The sequence below is a fragment of the Amblyraja radiata genome, chromosome 21 (genome assembly GCF_010909765.2).
Source record: "Amblyraja radiata isolate CabotCenter1 chromosome 21, sAmbRad1.1.pri, whole genome shotgun sequence".
NCBI lineage: Eukaryota > Metazoa > Chordata > Chondrichthyes > Rajiformes > Rajidae > Amblyraja > Amblyraja radiata.
In genome coordinates this window covers 42,571,523-42,596,606 of record NC_045976.1, presented here as the reverse complement: position 1 = coordinate 42,596,606, position 25,084 = coordinate 42,571,523, and the positions used below count along the sequence as shown (strand labels likewise).

Below are 25,084 nucleotides of genomic sequence, written 5' to 3'. Positions count from 1 at the left end.
CTCTCTAACTTGTACAGGTGCACAGTAGAGAGCATGCTGACTGGTTGCATCGTGGCTTGGTTCGGAAACGTGAGCACCCTGGAGCGAAAAAGACTACAAAAAGTAGGAAACACTGCCCAGTCCATCATCGGCTCTGACCTCCCTTCCATCGAGGGGATCTATCGCAGTCGCTGCCTCAAAAAGGTTGGCAGTATCATCAAGGACCCACACCATCCTGGCCACACACTCATCTCCCCGCTACCTTCAGGTAGAAGGTACAGGAGCCTGAAGACTGCAACAACCAGGTTCAGGAATAGCTGCTTCCCCACAGACATCAGGCTATTAAACTCGGCTCGGAGTTTAATAAACACTGAACATTAATAGCCCATTATCTGTTTATTTGCACTTGATCAGTTTATTTATTCATGTGTGTATATATTTATACAATGGTATATGGACACACTGATCTGTTCTGTATTCGTGCCTATGTTCTGGTGTGCTAAAGCAAAGCAAGAATTTCATTGTCCTATCTGGGACACATGACAATAAACTCTCTTGAACATAATGAAGCTAAAAGCTAACTGTTTCAGGACTGGACGAGGGATGGTCAAGATTATAAACAATGATCTCCTTACTTCTTTTCTTTATGTCTTATCCTCTTTTTCCTATTTTCTTTTCCTCAACTTTCTTCACTCATCCGTCTTTTTTCTTTTTCTTCACACACTATATCTCTCACGTCTTTCTATCCTTTACTATCTAATTTCTTTTTCTTATTCTTATCTTTCTTTATTATAACAAAAACAAATAAGAAGCTGTACATAAAATGTATTATGAAAATATATATTAGGCACTTTGGTGCCATATGATTGTACTTACTTCTAATAAAATATAATATTTTAAAAAAAAGAACATAATGAAGAAACAACAACTACTGGATATATTCTCTTTATTTTTATTCTTTACAAACATTCCATTTTACAGCCAGGCACTATTTTAAAACCCTGTGACTGAGCATAATTAGCCCATTCACCAACGTGTTGAAGTAGATTTTTTAAATGCACTCTTCAAATTGCAAGGCTGACCACAGGAAGTTCAGCACAACGATATCCCAGTGTCCCTCACCCACACCTGCAGCGGACCCCAGCTGTACTTTATCCAATGCCAGATGCACGCCCTCAACAAACGCTACCTCGTGGATACGCCAGTGTGGGCTGTGTAACTCCTCTCGCAACAAAGTCACTGCAACTATCGCTGATTTTAAAACATTTGCAGACTAATATACAATTCAGAATCAGCCTTACAAAATGAAATTCTTTATGTAGCTGACTTGTTTTACATAACCTTAAAGATTTAAGAAAAGAATAAGAGTATTTTAAGTATTTCAGTAGTTGTAAATCTATTAACAAAACTGCAGGAAAATAGTTATGTTCAATTTGCAGACATTCTAACGAGCAGTATTACATTCCTTTGGCACGTTTCCTGATTGCTCCTTATATCAATGTACAATATTAAAATAGCATGACATAATTACTTTCACATTTAATGATTTGAAAATAACTGTAATAAAGAGATTAATAAATCTTTGTCTCTTTCCACATCCCTCAGGAGAAGGGAATCAAGTGACGTGTGTGCATAGCTATCGCAGTCTCTCGTGTACTTATATGATGCAGTCCATGACGTGGATCTGTAAGGTGTCGATGTCAGGCAGGATATGACCACACTTTGGGCAAGCATGTTCTGGCAGAGGGGCTTGGGGATCCCAACTAGCATTTCTAGGTTCTGCAAGTAAATTAAAAAAAGAAAAAAAAAGGATGTTAATTCTTCATACAGACACACAAGGAACTGCAGAAGCTGGAATCTTGAGTAAAACAAAATGCTGGAGCAACTCAGCGGGTCAGGCAGCATCTGTCTGATCAGTTCCCTCCGGAGATGTTGCCTGACCCGCTGAGTTACTCCAACATTTCGTGTCGGTATTGGTTTATTATTGTCATGTGTACCGAGACACAGTGAAAGTGAATGCAGATGCTAGAGTATTAAACACATAATGCTGGAGAAACTGTGCGGATCAGGCAGCATCTGAGGAAGGCATGGATAGGCAATGCTTCAGATGGCACCCTCCTTCTGAGAGATGTCACCTATTCATTCCTTCCACAGATGATGCCTGACCCGCTGAGTTGCTCCATCACTCTCTTAAATCTTCATATGTTAAACCAAAAATATCGGGTGAAAGCTACATATTCGATTATAAAACATCAGCTCCTCCAAAACCAGCAAGCTACTCAACCACGGGGAAGGATCGCACAAACAATGGCAAATGGCCACCTGTAGGTTCCCCACCAAGTCACTAACCTGGGAAAATGAAGACAATATCTTCATAAGTGGTGAATCAACCTTGTCTAACACATGACAAGTGTAGAAACGAACTGCAAATGCTGGTTTATACTAAAGATAAAATGGGACTATTTTAGATGGGGCTTGTTGGTCGGCATGGACGGGTTGGGCCGAAGGGCCTGTTGCCATGCTGTATGACTCTAATTCAAGTGGGAAACCATAGCTACAAGGTTCGACTGGATAGACTCGGCTTGAACACGCTAGAATTTAGAAGATTGAGGGGGGATCTCATAGAAATTACAAAATTCTTAAGGGGTTGGACAGGCTAGATGCAGGAAGATTATTCCCGATGTTGGGGAAGTCCAGAACAAGGGGTCACAGTTTAAGGATAAGAGGGAAGTCTTTTAGGACCGAGATGAGAAAATTATTTTTTACACAGAGAGTGGTGAATCTGTGGAATTCTCTGCCACAGAAGGAAGTTGAGGCCAGTTCATTGGCTATATTTAAGAGGGAGTTAGATGTGGCCCTTGTGGCTAAAGGGATCAGGAGGTATGGAGAGAAGGCAGGTATGGGATATTGATTTGGAAGATCAGCCATGATCATATTGAATGGCGGTGCAGGCTCGAAGGGCCGAATGGCCTACTCCTGCACCTATTTTCTATGTTCCTGCAGTGCCACACGTCTGTGTAAATGATGAACAACCTATACGCATAAAGTACTGTGCTGCAGCGACTATGATCTCTTGAACACTTGTCATCTACGTAGCTCTTTGGTAATACGTAGGAACAGGTTTACCTCGCGCTCCCTGCTGCTGTAATGCTGCATCATTCTCAGCCACTGGTCCACAACCCCCATGGCGACGTTGGAGTTCCACCAAAGACTGCCTGCAACATTTAAACATGGCTCACATTTCATGACATTGAAACAAGCGCTGGTTACATACCATACAATTTACAGCAAAGGCAATTGTTCTTTCCTAGACCTACTCCACATGAATCAATAAGACTTACAAATGCAGATTTAATGACATTTAACATTTTTATGTCAGGAGCAGAATTAAACCATTCAGCCCATCGATTCTACTCCGTCATTCAATTATGGCTGACCTATCTTTCCCTCTCCATTCTCCTACCTTCTCCCCGTATCTGCACTAATCAAGAACCCGTCAGTCTCCACCTTAAATATATCCAATGACTTGGCCTCCAAAGCCATGTGGCAATGAATTTCACATTTTTAACAATTTTCCCAGATTTAAAGCTCCACGGGATCTTGACAATTTAAAATCACCATGGCCATATTAATTTTTATCTAATTGAGAGAAGGTGTTATGGTTATTTGTGTGTCTATAATTTATCGCCGAAGCCACCAAGTTACAATTTATTGTTTTATCTTTTGATACATTTTGACAGTGAAAAGTTCATTTCAGAGCATCTAAATTTGGTAAATCAAATTTATCTTGATGAAGATCTAAAAATTTGAAATTTGAATGAGGCAGAACATAGAACAGTACAGCATAGGCATGAGCCTATGGACATAAACACTTTTTCCTCACAGAGAGTGGTGAGTCTGTGGAATTCTCTGCCTCAGTGTGGTGGAGGCAGGTTCTCTGGATGCTTTCAAGAGGGAGCTAGATAGGGCTCTTAAAGATAGCGGAGTCAGGGGATTATGGGGAGAAGGCAGGAACGGGGTACTGATTGGGGATGATCAGCCATGATCACATTGAATGGCGGTGCTGGCTTGAAGGGCCAAATGGCCTACTCCTGCAGGTGAGGCAGCATCTATGGAGCGAAGGAATAGGTGACGTTTCAGGTCGAGACCCTAGTCACCTATTCCTTCGCTCCTTATGGATAATCCAATATAATTTAGAGAATTTTTCTATACAATGTCAACACCGAGGGAAGAAGGCTCATGATAGAATATTTCTGATTGATGGCGACGGGGACGTGGTCTAGCTGAATACCTGCCAAGTGTGTCCAGTTCATCCTTCAGTTGGATGTTTTCCTTCATCAGCTCATCCAACCGTTCAACCAGAGATTGCTTCTCTGTATGGATCGCCTCTCGAGCTGCTCTCTCAGCATGGAAATCTGCACTGTACACGTCAGCCTGCAGGAAAATATATATGAGTTACAATTACTCTTTGCAACAGAGACTATGTATCATGGCACTGAAGTTAAACAACATTTTCTTTTGGCTAAAGGAGTGGCACAATGGTGCAGCTGGTAGAGTTGCTGCCTCACAGCACCAGAGACCTGGGCTTGACCCTGACCTCGGGTGCTGTTGGTGTGGAGTTTGCCCGTTCTCCCTGTGGCCACATGGGTTTCCTCCAGGTGCTCCAATTTCCTCACACATCCCAAAGACATGCAATAATTGGCCTCTGTAAATTGCGTAGGTAAGTGGTGGTAAATGGGAGGGGAGTGAACTGATTACAATATGGAGTAAATAAAATTGGATTAGATTTGTGAAAATAGGTGGTTGATGGCAGACATTAACTTGATTGGCCCAAGGGTCTGTTTCCAGGCTGTATCTATGACTGAGGCAACATTAAATGCCAATGGCCAACTGGCTTGCTGCTGTTTTTTGATCATAGATAAAATTAACGAACTGCTACAAACTGACCAGCAGAAGATATAAACCTCTGAGATTTCCACAAATTAACGAACAGTTAACACCCCCCCCCTCCCCCTACTTGAAGCTGGAGGTGTTACATTCTAGCCTACATTTGGTTCACAGGTAATGGGCTCTCTCTTTGGCATCAGGTACTAGAATCATTCATTGTCCGATCTAAAAACCATGGTAGCAGTCTTCTAACGCAAAGTTCTGCACTTCACCTGTGCTTTGAAGACAGCCACAGTTTCCATTTCTTCCTCCTGTTTTATAATAGTCTGCTTCATCGCATCGATCTTGCCCTGCTTCTCCATTAGGGCTTTCTCAGCCATGTCCAACTGCGCAGAAATGTCAACCAAATCGGCATTCTGTGCATTCTGAATAAAGGGACAAGGTACACAGCACCAATACAGATTTTAATAAAACGATTGAAACAATTTTTTTAATGACTTACCGTTCACAGTTACAAACAAAACTAACCTGCTGCACCGGATCCTGATTGTTACTTTAACAATTTACATATTCATTCAACTAGTATTCTTAGAGTCACTGCACATGCAGAAACTGCAGATGCTGCAACCCTGAACAAAACACAATATGCTGGAGGAACTCAGCGGGTCAGGCAGCATCTGTGGAGGGAATGGACGCATGATGTTTCAGGTCAGGACCCTTCTTCAGACATTGGAGTGGGGGGGGGGGGGGGGGGGGGGAAGCTGGAAAAGAGGGGTGGACACTCCTTTTCAATTCTCTTCGTGCATTCACTGGAATTTAGAAGGAAGAGAGGGAATCTTATAGAAACATATAACATTCTTAAAGGATTGGATAGGCTGAAGGAAAAATGTTCCCGATGTTGGGAGAGACCAGAACCAGGGGACACAGTTTAAGAATAAGGAGTAAGATATTTAGGACTGAGATGAGGAAAAACTTCTTCACCCAGAGAGTTGTGAATGTGTGGAATTCTCTGCCACAGAAGGCAGTGGAGGCCAATTCACTGGATGTTTTCAAGAGAGTTAGATTTAGCTCTTAGGGCTAAAGATATTAAGGGCTATGGGGGAAAAAGCAGGAATGGGATACCGAATTTAGATCATCAGCCATGCTGACTCGAAGGGCCGAATGGCATACTCCTGCACCTATTCCTGCACCTATTTTTCTATGTTCCTAACGTGACACCCTTTTGTCTTCTTTTCACCTACAGTCATTGTCACTTAGTCCATCCATCTGCAATCACCCCCCCCCCCTTCTGAAGAATGGTCTCGACCCGAAATGCCACCCATTCCTTCTCTCCGGAGATGCTGCCTGTCCCGCTGAGTTACTCCAGCATTTTGTGTCAGCCTTCGATTTAAACCAGCATATGCAGTTCCTTCCTACACCCCTTACCTGCATCCACCTATCACTTGCCAGGCTTTTTCCCCGCCCCCACCTGTCTTTTCCTGCTTTCTCTCCCCTACTCCATCACTGAAGAAGGGTTCTGACCCAAAACGCCATCTGTCCATTCCCTCCATAGATGCTGCCTGACCCGCTGAATTAATGCAGCGAGTTGTGTTTTATTTATAGTATTCCTCATTTAAATGGTTATAGACCTTGGTCTGCATATACAATTAAGAAAAAAAGAAAATTCGATTTAATTAGTTACTAAGAGCAGAGTCCCTGGCTGGCACTAGCAAAAATCGGCTTGGGACAAAAAAATTACTTAATATTACTTTAAAAAGTGTAACTAGGTTTAAACAAAAAAAGCTTCAAACTCTAACCTGCATTTTTAACATATCAGCTTGCTCAAAAACAGTCTGGGCCATCTGATCAATCATTTTCTGGTTTTCTTCCTTTGTTCTTCTCACCATATCCAGCTCAGTAACAAGTCTATTCAGCGACTCAATGTGTGTACTCTGTTAAAAATAGAGCACATCAACACAAGAGTCAAATTCAACATAACAGATTAGGGTCAAGTGGCAGAAAGATTTTTGGTGGCAAGTTAACTACATAATATATTTAAACAATGATTCAATGAAGGTATTCAATTTTCATTGTTTTCTTGTGTGTTATTACTTTAAACCGATCATTACATGGCTTAAGGTAGTCAAAAATGCTGGAGAAACTCAGCGGGTGAGGCCGCATCTATGGAGCGAAGGAAAAAGGCGACGTTTCGGGTCGAGACCCTTCGCTCCATAGATGCTGCCTCACCCACTGAGTTTCTCCAGCATTTTTGTCTACCTTCGATTTTCCAGCATCTGCACATCCTTCTTAAACATGACATGGCTTAAGACGAGAAACATATATTGCTTAATTCTTGTCCACTATCATTTGAATTTCCCAAGTCAAACCAGGCCAGCACCTTCACAGCGAATGGTCTAGTCGTGGGGAGTGTTGTACTGTAGAGGGATCTAGGGATATAAGTATATAATTTACTTAAAATGACAACGCAAGCAGATATTTTCTGGTCTCGGGTTTTGACCCGAAACATCACCAATTCGTTTTCTACAGAGATGCTGCCTGATCCGCCGAGTTACTCCAGCATGTTGTGTATCTTCAACGCCATAAGGTGTTGTTCATAGCTATAAAGCTTTATGCCTACCCATCGGCCCAAACTACACTTACCAGAACAGAACTGAAAAAGACGAAACTGAAAAATGTCCTATGTTTAGAACAGACAACTGAGCAAATGTAAAATGAATCATCTATTGTGGAAAATAAATCAATTTGAAGATATTTCAGTGCAACTATACACTGGTCTCATAGTGGAACGATGAATCAACTGCTGCACTAGATAGTTTCAATGCTGAATCTGATACTATCTGTAAACAATTCCATAATCTAACCAATAGCTTCCGTAGCACGTCGCCACTATACCACTTCATGGGTGGGATAAGAAACACATTGCTGAACTGTAACATTTAGTGGTTTACTCTGGCCTCATTCTGGAAAATTATTGTCGAAAATGTAAAAGAGTCATGAGTTCAAAAACGTCCACAATGCTGGAACGTTAGTTTTCAAATAATAAATACCTCTTTAGTTTTCATTTCTTCATTAGTCTTCGTAAGGCTGCTGCAATCTTTAAACATATCATCATAGGCTGCTTGCATCTGCATAAGTTTTCTCCTGTGTCCAAGAAACAAAGCATTACCATTCTGCATGAAGTGTTAATTTAATTGATATGATTTTGAATATTTTATATAAATGGATGAGAAAGCCCATGTTATATTACTTAAACTAATTCACATAAATTGTCTTCCCATTTTCTAATTGATTATATGTTACTGTCACGTGCATACAATCCAGTAAAATTATACTATAGATAACAGAGAAATGGAGCAGCTGGGCTTGTACACTCTGGAGTTTAGAAGGATGAGAGGTGATCTCATTGAAACATATGAGATTGTTAAGGGCTTGGACACACTAGAGGCAGGAAACATGTTCCCGATGTTGGGGGAATCCAGAACCAGGGGCCACAGTTTAAGAATAAGGAGTAAGCCATTTACAATGGAGACGAGGAAACACTTTTTCTCACAGTCGGTGGTGAGTCTGTGGAATTCTCTGCCTCTGTGGGTGGTGGAGGCCGGTTCTCTGGATGCTTTCAAGAGAGAGCTAGATAGGGCTCTTAAAGATAGCAGAGTCAGGGGATATGGGGAGAAGGCAGGAACGGGGTACTGATTGGGGATGATCAGCCATGATCACATTGAACGGCGGTGCTGGCTCGAAGGGCCGAATGGCCTACTCCTGCACCTATTGTCTATAGTCTTACAAAAGACCAATACGTACAAAAGACCAAAGTACGTTTCAATTCTGAAAGTAGCAGTTAAGTGGATTAATTTTACAGTTGCCAATACATATTTCTCAGGTTGGCTCAACCTCTCACACGAGGGCAGAGTATTGAAGGTGACCCAGGGAACTGCAAATGCTGGTTTACAGATTTGCAGAGTTACTCCAGCACTTTCAAGTCCAGGTTCGAGTTTGTCATGCAAGCTATGCCGCCGTCATTACACGCATAAATTTAAGTTCCCATGTTAATATTTGAGTGGGTGCTGCTGCTTCCTTGCCCATGGTGAATCTTCAACCTGCTTCTTGAACAGAATATCTGGCTATTCATATTCAGCTCAATGCTATGACACACAACATATATGAATGTTTCAGTTTCTGTTGAGTTTATTGTCACGTGCACTAAGGTACAGTGAAACTATTTCCTTGTGTGCTATCCATCCAGTGGAAAGACAATACACGATTACAACCGAGCCAGTCACTGTGTACAGACACATAAGGGAATAACGTTTAGTGCAAGGTAAAGCCAGTAAAGTCCTATCAAATATAGTCTGAGGGTCTCCAATGAGACAGATAGTAGTTCATGAACGCTCTCTGGTTGTGGTAGGATGGTTCAGTTGCCTCACAACAGCTGGGAAGAAACTGTCCCTGAATCTGGAGGTGTGCGTTCGTTTTCACACTTCTGTACCTCTTGCCCGACGGGAGAGGGGAGAAGAGGAAGTGACCGGGGTGAGACTGTTCCTTGATGATGCTGCTGGCCTTGCCGAGGCAGCGTGAGGTGTAGATGGAGTCAGTGGAAGGGAGGTTGATATGTTGGAAAGTTGCATTAAGCTGCTTAATAATCCATCCATTTCACAACCCACTGCACAATGTTTGGACATCTTAAAGCTCAATAAATGTTCAAATATGAAAACCGATGGCTGTGGTAATGCCACAACGTCTGATCCCAACTCCGTCCAGTAGTCTTTCTTTACAGTAAATTAGTTTCAGATGAGCTAAAAGGCCACTATAAGTGTGTTGGAGGAAACCAAACATTAAAACTTACTTTTCCTCTGCCAATTTCAGTTTCTCTTCAGTAAATTTTAGCTGCTCAATTTTTTGTTCGGATTGTAAGCTTTCCACTTGCAGTTTCAATTTTGCATTGGAATATTTAAGCTGCTTCATCTCCTCCAGAACCACCTGGTCGCCAGCCAGCTTTTGTTCCAATTCCAGATATCTGAAAGAGAACATGATTAATATTGTGTAGGAAGGAACTGCGGACGCTGGTTTACACCGAAGATAGACACATAGAAAATAGGTGCAGGAAGAGGCCATTCGGCCCTTCGACATAAAATGGGACAGGCAGCATCTCTGGAGAGAAGGAATGGGTGACGTTTCAGGTCGAGACCCTTCTTCAGACGGACTCGACCATAAATGTCACCCATTTCTTCTATCCAGAGATGCTGCCTGTCCCGCAGAGTTACTCCAGCATTTTGTGTCCATCTTCGGTGGAAAAATAAGATCACGTTTTGCAAGCTACAAGAATGCAAAATATGACAAATCTTAAATTCTTAACTCAACAAATATTTCCGCCCATAAAAAATTTGCCGGTGGTATCAGCTGAATGTAGCTTTTATAGGAATGTAGGAAAATAGAAGTGATTTGCACTCAAAGAATAAAAAGTGATATTGGATTGAGGGGCGAATAACAATCAGGACATAATGAAAAACTCCCTTTCCCTCCCAGTCAGAACCATTCTGCCCCCTGGGTGAAAATGTCAAAGACCTTAAGGCATACCTCTAACGTGAGAGGGGCAAGGTTTCATGATGTGCAGGGACAGTTTTTTTTTTTTTTTTACACACACACAGAATGGTGGGCCCCTGGAACGTGCATCCGGAAATAGGATAGTTGTGTTTTAAGAGACTTTTAGATAAGCACATGGATATGCAGGGAATGGAGGGGTATGGATCACATGCAGGCAGGTAAGAATTGGTCTTGGCACATTGTGGGCCGAAGGGCCAGTTCATTCGCTGTACTGTTGTTATTGTGTAGCTTCAGTAGCTATATAAACGAGGGGACTTACAATGCAACTCTCAATTCCAACCTGAATCATTGTCTTAGTCTCACCATTGACAATTCTACCCCTTTCTTTTTTTAATAAAATTGAGTTTCTCCATTATCAATTTATCACTGTTGAAGGTATATTTCTTAACCTTTCTTGTAGAATCTTCTTCAGGTCTTCAGCTTCATCTAGTTTTATCTGGGCTTCCTGTAAGTCTTTAACTAGTGCCATCACTTGTGACTTCAATACTTCAACTTCATCTGGAGACTGCAGTTGGAGATAAATAACATTAATGATCTAATTCACTGCATGCAATTATCAAACTGCTATTATGTCACGCATTAATTATATCAGCATAATTTATCTTGCGCATCACTTCAATACCATTATGTAGGCTACAATATTGCCAACACAATGTGTATACAAATTGAGCGGCATGGTGGCGTAGCGGTAGAGTTGCTGCCTCACAGCGCCAGACACCCAGGTTCGATCCAGCCTACGGGCGCTTGTCTGTGTGGAGTTTGTACGTTCTCCCTGTGACCGCGTGGGTTTTCCCCGGGTGGTCCAGTTTCTTCCCTCACTCCAAAGATGTGCAGGTTTGTAGATTAGTTGGCTTTGCTAAAAATTGTAAATTGTTCCTAGTGTGTGGGATATAGCCAGTGTGTTAGGATCAGTGGTGATGTGGACTTGGTGGGCTGAAAGGTCTGATTCCATGCTGTATCTCTAAAGTCTAAAGTAAAGTCACAACTTCCACAACAGATATTGCTGGGCCATGCTATATAGTCATTTCGGAATTTCTTGATTAGTTTTATAGATACAGCATTGAAGCAGGCCCTTTGAGTTCACTCTGACCATCAAAGTTCTATGGAGTCTGAAGAAGGGTTTCGGCCCGAAACGTTGCCTATTTCCTTCGCTCCATAGATGCTGCTGCACCCGCTGAGTTTCTCCAGCCTTTTGTGTACCTTCAAAGTTCTATGTTATCTCACTTTCGCAACCACTCCCTACAGCAGCCAATTAACTACAACAAACCTACACATCTTTGGAATGCAAGAGGAAGCCCCTGCAGTCACATGGAGAACCTGCAAACTCCACACAATCAACACCCAAGGTCAGGATTGAAACTGGGTCTCTGGCACCGAGGCAGCAGCTTTACTAGCTGTACCACTGAGACCCCCCCCTCTGGCTTTAGCATTTATGCATAATAGTTTATAAATGTATAATAGTTTCAAATTCAACAGGTAAATATTAATCATTATTTATTATATGTTTGAAGTATCGCGTACCTTTACTGTAGTCATTTCAATATCCTCTTCCTTTACATCAACGAGCATTAATTCGGATTCCTGGTTGACATCGGACGAAGACGGTTCTCCTACACTTTCCTCACTCTGTGTCGCACCATCAGCTGTTTCAGGAACTTTGGAGAGTTCGCAAATCCTACAAAATGTTGGAGGTGGTATTGTATTTATCATGGAGTATTATCAACATTTATGTTACACGATGACACAAAGACGAGACTGAATCGTGATTAATTCAGCGTATATCCAGGGCAATGTATTGTCTCTCAATGACTACCCTCATCTGAACACAAGTCCATTCAGACAGAGATTCAGGCAGCAAGCTATAGCAAGGTCTCTGGTAGGGCATGGATAGGTCTGCACACCTAATGGTGTTGCTTTGCCTCCTGTCAAACTTTGCGTGGCTTTGTAAGACTTGTGAAATTATACTCTGCACATCACAGATGTAAAAAAATAGAACATTTAATAAAACATTCGTTTTTTTAATTTTACTTTGACTAGTGTATGAATAGCAACATTAAAACAAAGTAAAATTAAAAAATCAATGTAACTTTTTCATTCTAATCAGCAGAATCAAAAGAATGGGGTTTACAATTTTCAAGGCCTGGCTGCTACAGCTCATGACTAGGTGTCCAGGATTATACATAAAACAGCACAGCAGCAGCAGCAGCAGCAGACCTCAAGGACAAAGATTTTAGAAACTTTTAACAATGTTATATGTTTCAATGAGATTACCAATCATTCTTCCAAACTCTGGAGCATGCAGGCCCAGTTTGTTTAACTTTTCTTAATTGTCCAATATCTCTAAGCCTAATAAAGATCATGATGAATCTTTGTTGCAATCTTTGATAGGGAGACCAGACCGTCACACCATTCCAGGTGCTCAACAGTACCATATATAATTCCACAAAGAGGTCTTTATTTTTGTATTTAAATCCACTAGAATGAAAACACATTTGCCTTCATAATTGCTTGTTGTAACTCACATTTTTAGTGATTGTTCACAATGATATCCAGGTCTGTAAGCTGATGCGGAATATGAATTTAGTTTAGTTTATTATGGTCATGCAGGATTAAGGGAGTAACGTTTAGTACAATATAAAGTCCAGTAAAGTCTGATTAAAGAGAGTCCTTGTGTCTCCAATGAGGTGAATGGGAGGTCAGGACCGCTCTCTAGTTGGTGATAGGATGGCACAATTGCCCGATAACAGCTGGAAAGAAAGTGTTCAAGAAGGAACTGCAGATGCTGGAAAATCAAAGGTAGACAAAAGTGCTGGAGAAACTCAGCGGGTGCGGCAGCATCTATGGAGCGAAGGAAATAGGCAACGTTTCGGGCCGAAGCCCTTCTTCAGATAAGAAAGTGTCCCTGAATCTGGAGGTCACTTTACCGTATACTTGCAATTTTCACAAGCGTTAGGCTTTGAAATAAAGAAGTACTCAATATCTTGGTTAAATGGCAACACACACAGAACTGAAGCACTTTAGAGAGTGCTGATTAGAGAGGAGATTAACGCAATGGAAAGGAAGGACATTAGTTTGGAGGATGTGGAATCGGTATGGGTAGAGCTGCGAAACACTAAGGGGCAGAAAACGCTGGTGGGTGTTGTGTACAGGCCACCTAACAGTAGTAGTGAAGTTGGAGATGGTATCAAACAGGAAATTAGAAATGCGTGCGACAAAGGCAAAACCGTTATAATGGGTGACTTCAATCTACATATAGATTGGGTGAATCAAATTGGCAGGGGTGCTGAGGAAGAGGATTTTTTGGAATGTATGCGGGATAGTTATCTAAATCAACATGTAGAGGAACCAACGAGAGAGCAGGCTATTTTAGACTGGGTATTGAGTAATGAGGAAGGGTTAGTTAGCAGTCTTGTTGTACGTGCCCCCTTGGGCAAGAGTGACCATAATATGGTTGAGTTCTTCATTAGGATGGAGAGTGACATTGTTAATTCAGAAACAATGGTTCTGAACTTAAAGAAAGGTAACTTAGAGGGTATGAGACGTGAATTGGCCAAGATTGACTGGCAATTAATTCTAAAAGGGATGACGGTGGATATGCAATGGAAGACATTTAAAGACTGCATGGATGAACTACAAAAATTGTTCATCCCAGTTTGGCAAAAGAATAAATCAGGAAAAGTAGTGCATCCGTGGATAACAAGGGAAATCAGGGATAGTATCAAAGCGAAGGATGATGCGTACAATTTAGCCAGAAAAAGCAGCATACCGTAGGACTGGGAGAAATTCAGAGACCAACAGAGGAGGACAAAGGGCTTAATTAGGAAAGGAAAAATAGATTATGAAAGAAAACTGGCAGGGAACATAAAAACTGACTGCAAAAGTTTTTATAAATATGTGAAAAGAAAGAGATTAGTTAAAACAAATGTAGGTCCCTTGCAGTCAGAAACAGGTGAGTTGATCATGGGGAACAAGGATATGGCGGACCAATTGAATAACTACTTTGGTTCCGTCTTCACTAAGGAAGACATAAATAATCTGCCGGAAATAGCAGGGGACCGCGGGTCAAAGGAGTTGGAGGAATTGAGTGAAATCCAGGTTAGCCGGGAAGTGGTGTTGGGTAAATTGAATGGATTAAAGGCCGATAAATCCCCAGGGCCAGATAGGCTGCATCCCAGAGTACTTAAGGAAGTAGCTCCAGAAATAGTGGATGCATTAGTAATAATCTTTCAAAACTCTTTAGATTGTGGAGTAGTTCCTGAGGATTGGCGGGTAGCAAACGTAACCCCACTTTTTAATAAGGGAGGGAGAGAGAAAACGGGGAATTACAGACCAGTTAGTCTAACATCGGTAGTGGGGAAACTGCTAGAGTCAGTTATTAAAGATGGGATAGCAGCACATTTGGAAAGTGGTGAAATCATTGGACAAAGTCAGCATGGATTTACAAAAGGTAAATCATGTCTGACGAATCTTATAGAATTTTTCGAGGATGTAACTAGTAGCGTGGATAGGGGAGAACCAGTGGATGTGGTGTATCTGGACTTCCAGAAGGCTTTCGACAAGGTCCCACATAAGAGATTAGTATACAAACTTAAAGCACACGGCATTGGGGGTTCAGTATTGATGTGGATAGAGAACTGGCTGGCAAACAGGAAGCAAAGAGTAGGAGTAAACGGGTCCTTTTCACAATGGCAGGCAGTGACTAGTGGGGTACCGCAAGGCTCAGTGCTGGGACCCCAGCTATTTACAATATATATTAATGATCTGGATGAGGGAATTGAAGGCAATATCTCCAAGTTTGCGGATGACACTAAGTTGGGGGGCAGTGTTAGCTGTGAGGAGGATGCTAGGAGACTGCAAGGTGACTTGGATAGGCTGGGTGAGTGGGCAAATGTTTGGCAGATGCAGTATAATGTGGATAAATGTGAGGTTATCCATTTTGGTGGCAAAAACAGGAAAGCAGACTATTATCTAAATGGTGGCCGACTAGGAAAAGGGGAGATGCAGCGAGACCTGGGTGTCATGATACACCAGTCATTGAAAGTGGGCATGCAGGTGCAGCAGGCAGTGAAGAAAGCGAATGGTATGTTAGCTTTCATTTCTACTGCAGTTGTACAGGGTCTTGGTGAGACCACACCTGGAGAATTGCGTACAGTTTTGGTCTCCAAATCTGAGGAAGGACATTATTGCCATAGAGGGAGTGCAGAGAAGGTTCGCCAGACTGATTCCTGGGATGTCAGGACTGTCTTATGAAGAAAGACTGGATAGACTTGGTTTATACTCTCTAGAATTTAGGAGATTGAGAGGAGATCTTATAGAAACTTACAAAATTCTTAAGGGGTTGGACAGGCTAGATGCAGGAAGATTGCTCCCGATGTTGGCGAAGTCCAGGACAAGGGGTCACAGCTTAAGGATAAGGGGGAAATCCTTTAAAACCGAAATGAGAAGAACTTTTTTCACACAGAGAGTGGTGAATCTCTGGAACTCTCTGCCACAGAGGGTAGTCGAGGCCAGTTCATTGGCTATATTTAAGAGGGAGTTAGATGTGGCCCTTGTGGCTAAGGGGATCAGAGGGTATGGAGAGAAGGCAGGTACGGGATACTGAGTTGGATGATCAGCCATGATCATATTGAATGGCGGTGCAGGCTCGAAGGGCCGAATGGCCTACTCCTGCACCTAATTTCTATGTTTCTATGTTTACCTTTCCTTGTACGTCTGAAGCTCATGTTCAAGGCTTTCCAATTTCAGAGTCTTGTCCCTCAACAAGTTAAGCAGTTGTCTGACGGTTAACTCCTCTGACAGACATTTTTCACCACTGTCATGAGTTTTTGACCTGTTTTGACCATGCAGTAAAAATCAAATGTTACTTTTGTTTAGTTGCAACAGTCACTAAAATTTTCCTTTCGCACATCAAATATCATTCTCTTAATGATTCTTGCACGGCAAGTAAATTACTCAAATATAACTTGCAAAACAAAAACAGATTTGTTAAAGATTTAACTTTAATTTTACCCCCCTCCTTCCCCAAAGGCCGAGGCTCAGTATTTATGATTCAGCTCTATGTACAGCCATACAACATCAATGTCGACAACTGAAGATAGACACAAAATGCTGGAGTAACTCAGCGGGTCAGGCAGCATCTCTGGAGAGAAGGAATAGGTGACGTTTCAGGTCGAGACCCTTCATCAGACACGGTCAACAACTGTTTTATTTTGGCCCGATGGGATCAGTGTCAAGAGTGAAGGCCAATGAATCAATGATTCCTCTAACAGAAAAGAATTTCACTGTGACAATAAAATATTTATTCATTCATTCATTCAAGTCAACCTATAATGAATGGACGAAGGGGATACTCGTACAACCAATGAAAATTAGATGCAGGAAGATTGCTCCCGATGTTGGGGAAGTCCAGGACAAGGGGTCACAGCTTAAGGATAAGGGGGAAATCCTTTAAAACCGAGATGAGAAGAACTTTTTTCACACAGAGAGTGGTGAATCTCTGGAACTCCCTGCCACAGAGGGTAGTCGAGGCCAGTTCATTGGCTATATTTAAGAGGGAGTTAGATGTGGCCCTTGTGGCTAAGGGGATCAGAGGGTATGGAGAGAAGGCAGGTACGGGATACTGAGTTGGATGATCAGCCATGATCATATTGAATGGCGGTGCAGGCTCGAAGGGCCGAATGGCCTACTCCTGCACCTAATTTCTATGTTTCTATACTGCCAACAGGACACCTAGTTAGAAATAGTTGAATCATTTTAAGGCACAAATCCCACAAGCATGCACTAAGTGAACTTCCATGGCAGGCACATGGTATGCATTGCTTCAAATGCAGTGCCCTTATGGACCAAACCGCCGAGACTATTTAGCATCAGATACTTTGGCAAAAGTAGTTGTTGCTCTCCTTGGCTCGTTTACCTAGTTTAGTTTATTGTCACGTGTACCGAGGTACAGTGAAAAGCTTCTGTTGCGTGCTTTCCAGTCAGCGGAAAGACAACACATGATTAGAATCGAGCCATTTACAGGGTACAGATACATGATAAGGGAATAATGTTTAGTGCAAGGTAAAGTCAGTAAAGTCCGTTCAAGAATAGTCTGAGGGTCATCAAAGAGGGGGCTCAGCCTCTCAGTCTGAAGAAGGGTCTCGACCCAAAATGTCACCCATTCCTTTTCTCCAGAGATGCTGCCTATCCCGCTAAGTTACTCCAGCACTTTGCGTCTCTATTCGGTGTAAACCAGCATCTGCAGTTCCTTCCGACACTTCTCAGATCACTACCAGACTGCTCCATCTTTACTGATTTCAGATAGAGCAGGGGAGGTCCATTTTGGAACGTAATGTTGACAGCAGTCACGGTTTTATTCAGTGCTGCACTGTATGGTGGCGCAGCGGTAGAGTTGCTGCCTCACAGCGCCAGAGACCCAGGGTCGATCCTGACTAAGGGTGCTGTCTGTACGGAGTTTGTAATTTCTCCCTGTGACCTGCGTGGGTTTTCTCCCAGATCTTCGGTTTCCTCCCACACTCCAAAGACGTGCAGTTTTGTATGTTAATTTGGCTTGGTATAAATATAAATTGTCCCTAGTGTGTGCAGGATAGTGTTAGTGTGTGGGGAATTGCTGGTTGGCATGGGCTTTGCAATAACAATAATTGCATGCAAGCAGGACACTGAGAATGACAATTTCCAATCAAGCATGTTTGAACAATTCCATATGGATTAACGTTGCAGATTGCAATATTGATTAATCCAAAAATGTATAGCAATTAAAAGTCTGTATAGTAAACATTTTTATTTCAAATCCTACAGCATGTAAATGAACACTTCAGCTCACCGAGTCCACACCAACCATTGATTTCAACTAATCTTTTTAAAAACAAATTAAAATTGTCCCCTCAGATGGTCGCCTACACACCAGGACTCTTTTGCTTGGCCTATTAGTGTCAGTAGCCAGAAGTGTCAGATTAATGGAGGTCTGCAAAATGTGTACCTTTGCTCAAGAAAAACAGCAGGTATAAGCCAGGTAATTATAGGTCAGTGAATCTAACATGAGTGGCAGGAGTAAACTCACACGGATGTCACAGACAATAACAGATATCAGGATTACTGGAGCAGTGAGGCAGCAGCTCTACTAATGTGTGCCACTGGGCCGTCCTCACTACATTTGCAATGAAGCATAAATAACGTACTTATAATTCGCAGGACTGTTTGCACCCTGGCACTCCAATTCCTTTGGTTTTAACTCTGCGTTTTCCATTGCCTCCTGAAGAACATAAAATCAAGGTTAATTACATTAAGACGTAAGCTGTTGTGGGGAAAACAAAGTTTAATCACAAAACGCTCCTCTGTAGCATTTTCTAGAACTGAAACCTGATGTTAACATTTTCCAAAAACCTGTAATATGAGAAAAGTCATGCTTTTCTATTGGGCCAGACTATTCTTAGATCAGCTCAGCACCATCTTGTATGGTCAGTGGGAATAACTCGGCTGCCACACCCACCTGGATACCTGGCAAGTTGTGCTTTAAAAATAAATGTCACAGAGGCTCCATTTAAATGAAGTATCCTGGTTCCTCAGCTCATGGTATTTGTGCTCTACTTCCAAACTCAGTGGCAAAGTGGACAGGCACCCGCCCGGCCTCCCAAACCATCACTTGCATGCACGGACAATACACAAGCCTTCATAAGCTGGGGAGGAACAGTGATGTTCAGGCCAAGACTGTATCAGCCATTATCTTATTGAATGACGCTGCAGGCTATAAGGGTCAAAAGATTTGTTCCTATCTTGTCATTCCTTCTTCTCCCCGCTCCCGTCCGGCAGAAGGTACAGAAGCTTGAAAGCGCACACCACCAGACTCAGGAACAGCTTCTTCCCCTCTGTCATCAGTCTTCTGGTCGGTCCTTCCATAAGCTAGGGTACTGTCCGATTCACCTCTACCCCATTGCGGACATTGGACTTTGTCTGTGGAACTGATGCGCTACAATGCTGAGAACTATATTCTGCACTCTGTATCTTCCCCTTTGCTCTACCTGTTGTACTTGAGTTTGACGTGCATATATGTATGTATAGTATTATCTGATTGGATTGCATGCTTTTCACTGTACCACTTGACAGTAATAAACCTAAACAAACAGGTTCTTGCTGTTTTGTAACTTTAGGAATGAAGATGCACTGTGCTTCCGTACAGGTTTTTCCACCTACCACCATTCGAATTTCAACAAAGGAATCCTCTGATGATGCTGCACCCAGCTTCACAAGGAGCTCTGAATTCATGGCCACCAAGTCAGCCTTTTCTGTCTGCAATCTGTGAATTTGTCCTTTCAGTTGTTGAACATCTTGTTCCACCAGAGTTGGGGTCACACCAGCATTGAACAAGTCACCTTTGGACATTCCCTGAGAGAGCAACAACAATACATGTTAAAGTTACCACCTGATAAATCCCTATGTACAAGAACCCAACATGTCACCAGACCATTCCCTCCATTGACCCGTTGAGTTCCTCCAACATAAAAACATATGTAATCAGGAGTTATTGTGCCCAAAGTCTAATCCTTCCACAAGGCAAAGTAAAATTTTAAGCCACGTTTTTTTTTACATGTTATTGAATTCATTATTTTGAGTTATTCTGAAATATAAACAGAAAATGCAAGACAAACTCAAGTCAGCCATAGTTTGTGGAAAGAGAACGGGTAAATGGTGCGTCTATTTTGATAAAAGCCTTGTCTCGTAAACGCTTTAAGTTAAAGACTCGTTGTTCTCTTCACAGATGCCGCTTGACCGACTGTTAATTTCCAGCATAATTGTAAACTTTACATTTCCATTCTGTATACCTGTGTATTTTGAGGTTGCATTTTCTTCAGTGCTTCATTCTCTGCAGTCACGGCCATTAATTTGCTTTTGGCTTCCTCAAACTTTTTCTGGATATACTCCCGTTCTTCTCTCTGTTTCTCACGCCAAGTTGCAAGTTCTTCATATCGTTCCTTCATGGCATGGTTAGTTTGTTTAATGGCTTCTGAGGACATATATCACCAGTAATTTGATTCAACAATATTTATTAAATCTTATTAGAAAAATGTTCCCTAGAGAAATGACCTGATTCATAATTGTGAACAAATTGGCCCAGACTTCTGTTGCGCATTCCAATTAGTTCAGATTTTTTTTTTTAAACTGGCATCGAGTCCTACACAATTTCTTTTCAAATCCTCTTCAAATTTCATATAAATAAGAATGCAGTATTTTAGAACGGTCCAAGATTGTCAAATCTAACTGATGTAAAAAGGGTAGTTAAAGGTATCCTCGTGGATGCCAGAGTTCAAAGATTTACAAGAAATTGTGGCCATATGCCAATGAAAATAAACTCAAAAAGGTGGAGTAACTCAGCATCGTCAGACAGCATCTCTGGAGAAAAGGAATAGGTGACCTTTCTTCAGACTGAGTCAGTGAGATGGAAAGTTAGATTCCTATATTTATAGCAGGAGGGGGCATTAAAGTAATAAAACATGTTAAAACTACAAAATCAAATCTGAGCATGTCATTGACCTTGTCCAATAAACGAACTTTGGTCCTCAACCTTCTGTTGTGCCTGTGGTTAAATTATACTGTATTCCCCAATAATCCTCAATGTCTCATGTAGAACTACAAAGCAAACTGATCCTTCTTGGGTTTCTTCACAGCAGGAAGTTCTACAGAGCAGCAGCTGGTACGATCTCAGAAAGAATATTTTTCAAAGATAAGAAAACTCTGCTCCATACAACCGATTTCTTCACTGATGCCTAACATCCTAATTACTAATTAGGACAAATTGAGCATTGCACATGTTATGCATAAACGCCATTCCACATTCAAGAGCAATACATTCTCCCAGCCTGTTCAATCTTGGGAGTTTTGCAAATGGATTTACACACACAAACATAACCGATCACACTCATCTTTATCAACTAAGAACCACAGCTATTGTTTATTAACGGTAAACATCAGGTACAAAGTCATGTAGTTTGGAACTGCATTACATGCTTATACCTCGATGTTGGTACGCCTGAATGGAGAGATCTAATTTACAAAATGTTCTACACTATTGCCAAAAAGGAGTTTCGGAACATTTTTATCTTACAATAAAGGAAAACCATGCAATCAATTGCTGAGAATTGTTTGCATGCGGATTTCTCTATCGGTGTTCTATATCCCAATCATATTGTTCTACATTTAAAATAATTCATTCAATTCAAATATTCACTCTAACACAACCCATAATTAGATTAATGAAATATATACTATAGTTAGTCATTACGAATATCACTAGCATTCTAATAAAATGCTTTAAGAAGCAAATGGGATAATTTACATGAAGCTGGATTTCCATAAATCGGGTCATCTGTAATCTGGAGAAACTGTGTGGTCAAGGTTGACAATTGCTATCTGTATTGCATTGTTAATGTCTCAAGATAAATTAATCCTCAATGTGTATCTTTCATATGATGCCACAAATTACATTTAATATTTTATGCAGATTTTGCTTTGTACACATTGAACAGCAGCTGTATTTAAACTACCTAATAGGAACAATCCTGCTCTTTAGAAAAACTGCACCTGACATTAAACCAAGTGCTAGAGGATTTACATTACTTGTTTCATCTTCTCATATAAATAAAATAATTCCAACAGCCTTCACAAACTAAAGGCAGAGTCATACAGTAACGAAACAAGTCTTTGTTTCAACTTGTCCATGCTGACTAACATGCCCCATCTAAATTAATCCTATTTGCCCGCATTTCTCCAAACCTTTCCTATCCATCTACCTGTTTGAGTGAATTTTAATGGATAGAGACAATTAAAATGTAGGCGGATTGCAGGTAGGTAGATCCTAGTAAAAGTTTGGTTATGCAGCAAATGCCGATCTCCCGTTAACCCTTTGGACTGCACGCCCCGAGTGCCCAGTTAATGAAACACCAATAACCAAACCTTTACTGTATTTAAATTTAAAGTGATTTAAAAAAACTATCAGACCAGGAAATAAAATTGAGAATTATGTGTTCATTGCCAGAATAGCAAGACAGCTCAAGTTCATAAATCATTCACCAAGCAATCAAACAATCTTTAAAAATTTTTTTTGTATAATTCAATGAGCCATTCAAACTCAAAACATCGTCTGCCCATTCCCTCCACAGATGACCATAAGACAGAGGAGCAGAATCAGGCCATTTAGCCCATTGAGTCTCTTTCCCTCTCAACCCCATTCTCCTGCCTTCTCCCTGTAGCTTTTGACACCCACCCTAATCAAGAACCTATCAATCTCTGCCTTAAATATACCCAATGACTTGGCCTCCACCGACTGTAGCAATGAATTACACAGATTCACCACCATCTGGCTAAATAAATTCCTCCTCATCGCCATGCTAAAAGGTACTTTCTTTTATTCTGAGGCTGTATCCTCTAGTCTGAGACTCTCCCAGTAGTAGAATCCTCCTGGTTGATCCTCTGAGTTCATCCAAAGCACTGTGTGTTTTGCCCAGATTAAAGTACAAGTTTGCAAATGGAGGGCATAGTAAGGTCTACATTTATAACAGCCTCAAGTTCCACAAATGCAAACGTACCTTTTAACTCATTGTTCTCCTTAATCAGTTCTTCCATTTGCTTCAGTGTTTCCTCAGGGGTATAAGCGTCCAGTGAGTGGGGACCATTCCCAATACCATTCACAGCGTGCAAGCTCTGGGTCTGGTTCGTGGTCATCCTTGTTTCCAATCACTCTGGAAAGAAACGCTCAATAAATAGAAACATATAAGATTATTATATAAGGGTTTGGACACGCTAGAGGCAGGAAACATGTTCCCGATGTTGGGGGAGTCCAGAACTGGGGCCACACAGTTTAAGAATATATTGTCTATTAAATGAGTTACAACTGGATTAAAACACTGTGTGAACTAATTTGAAGACACAAAATTGCTGGGGTAACTGAGTGTAGACAAAAGTGCTGGAGAAACTCAGCAAGTGCAGCAGCATCTATGGAGCGAAGGAAATAGGCAACGTTTCGTTCCTTCTTAAACACTGGGGTAACTCAGTCATCTGTCCAGCACCTGCAGTTCCCTGCAAGCAAGTGCAAACTGTACAGCTTTACCGACAGTATCAGCAATGATTCAGCACAGATGTAGAGATGAGCACAGGCTGAGATGAGCTTCAGGGGTCCGGGCAGCGGACACTCCGATTCAGCTCGGGCAGGGGTTGTTTTTTGAAGGATCAGGGTACAGGAGAAAGGCAGATTAAATGATAAAAGAAATGCACAATTATAGCATGGAATAATCATCACCTTACCCAACCAGATACAATTAAATTTAAAGTAGCTCTTTCTTCCCAAAAACCCTTTTTGGCTTAAGTCATCCCTCCACCACCTCCAGTTTAAATTCCAATTGGAATATTTTGGAGGACCAAGAAACCAAGAAGACGAGGGTGTGAAGTGCGGCCGTGGAGGGGAGGGGACAGAAAGTAAACAACAACTCTGGGCCCGGCCTTTCACTTTCGTTTTCACTTGTATGTTGCGCAAACCTTGAATCCGAGAAAACCCAACCTCTCCTCCCCCTGGACCCCATCACCAAGCCCGACCGACGACCCACCCACACACGCCTTGTCTCCGGTACCCTCCTTCCTTCCTCCCCACCCCCCACACACACACACACACACACACGCCTTGTCTCCGGTACCCTCCTTCCTTCCTCCCCACCCCCCACACACACACGCCCTTGTCACCGGTACCCTCCCCCCCCCCCCCCTCAACCCACCCCCAGGAATTCCCCCACTCCCCGGGGTCTGAGACACCTCTCCCTCCCTCCTCTCTCTCTGGGCCCGTGTCTACCTCCACCCCACTCCCCTCGGGAACCCCGCATCTCCCCGGCATCTTTCTCCCCTCCCTTCCCCCGGGGCCCGGTCCCACCGCATCTCCTCCCTACCCTGGGCCTGGCTGCCACCGACATCCCACCCCCCGGCTCCATTACCAACCCCCTGTCCTGTCATTCACCCCGGGGCCCTCAATCTTCCCCGGCTCCCACCCCGAGGCTCCCACTCCCACCCCCCTCACCCTCCCTCACCCTCCCTCCGAACTCCGTTTCCACCTCTATCACTCACTCACACTCATGCCCCTCCACTGACCTCCTGCCGTCGTCGTCGTCGTCGTCCGCCGCCGTCTGCGTAGGCGCGTCCGGTGGTGGGGGGAGGGGAGGAGTCACGTGTCCCCCGTGGTGGGGGGAGGAGTCACGTGTCCCCGTGGTGGGGGGAGGGGAGGAGTCACGTGTCCCCGCGGTGGGGGGGAGGGGAGGAGTCACGTGTTCCCGTGGTGGGCGGGGAGGAGTCACATGTCCCCGCGGTGGGGGAGGGGAGGAGTCACGTGTCCCCGCGGTGGGCGGGGAGGAGTCACGTGTCCCCGTGGTGGGGGAGGGGATGAGTCACGTGTCCCCCGCAGCCCCAGCCCTGAAGCCGCTCGGCCGCCATCTTGGTGAAGGAGGAGGAGCCACAGGAGGAGGTGGAGCCACATGAGGAGGTGGAGCCACATGAGGAGGTGGAGCCACATGAGGAGGTGGGGCCACATGAGGAGGTGGGGCCACATGAGGAGGTGGAGCCACAGGAGGAGGTGGAGCCACATGAG

General features: G+C 42.7%; 1 protein-coding gene across 2 annotated transcripts; it reads right to left on the bottom strand.

Annotated features, from left to right (window-relative positions):
- Nucleotides 1–908: 908 nt before the first annotated feature.
- optn (optineurin) lies at nucleotides 909–24,691 on the bottom strand. 2 transcript variants are annotated; one of them, XM_033040194.1, is made up of 16 exons: nucleotides 24,572–24,691; nucleotides 23,046–23,196; nucleotides 20,286–20,467; nucleotides 19,657–19,848; nucleotides 18,645–18,718; nucleotides 16,166–16,297; nucleotides 11,996–12,142; nucleotides 11,492–11,499; nucleotides 10,857–10,974; nucleotides 9,710–9,880; nucleotides 7,914–8,007; nucleotides 6,663–6,797; nucleotides 5,139–5,291; nucleotides 4,271–4,413; nucleotides 3,106–3,194; nucleotides 909–1,758 (listed from the first exon to the last, which is right to left on the bottom strand). In XM_033040194.1, exons 2-16 carry the CDS (start codon nucleotides 23,179–23,181, stop codon nucleotides 1,637–1,639), a joined length of 1,896 nt encoding a protein of 631 aa, XP_032896085.1. In that variant the 5' UTR covers nucleotides 23,182–23,196; nucleotides 24,572–24,691; the 3' UTR covers nucleotides 909–1,636. The 2 variants fall into 2 exon arrangements, with proteins under 2 accessions (XP_032896085.1, XP_032896086.1); XM_033040195.1 differs by lacking the exon at nucleotides 11,492–11,499 and having other exon boundaries at nucleotides 6,657–6,797; nucleotides 10,857–10,972; nucleotides 11,995–12,142.
- Nucleotides 24,692–25,084: the final 393 nt, after the last annotated feature.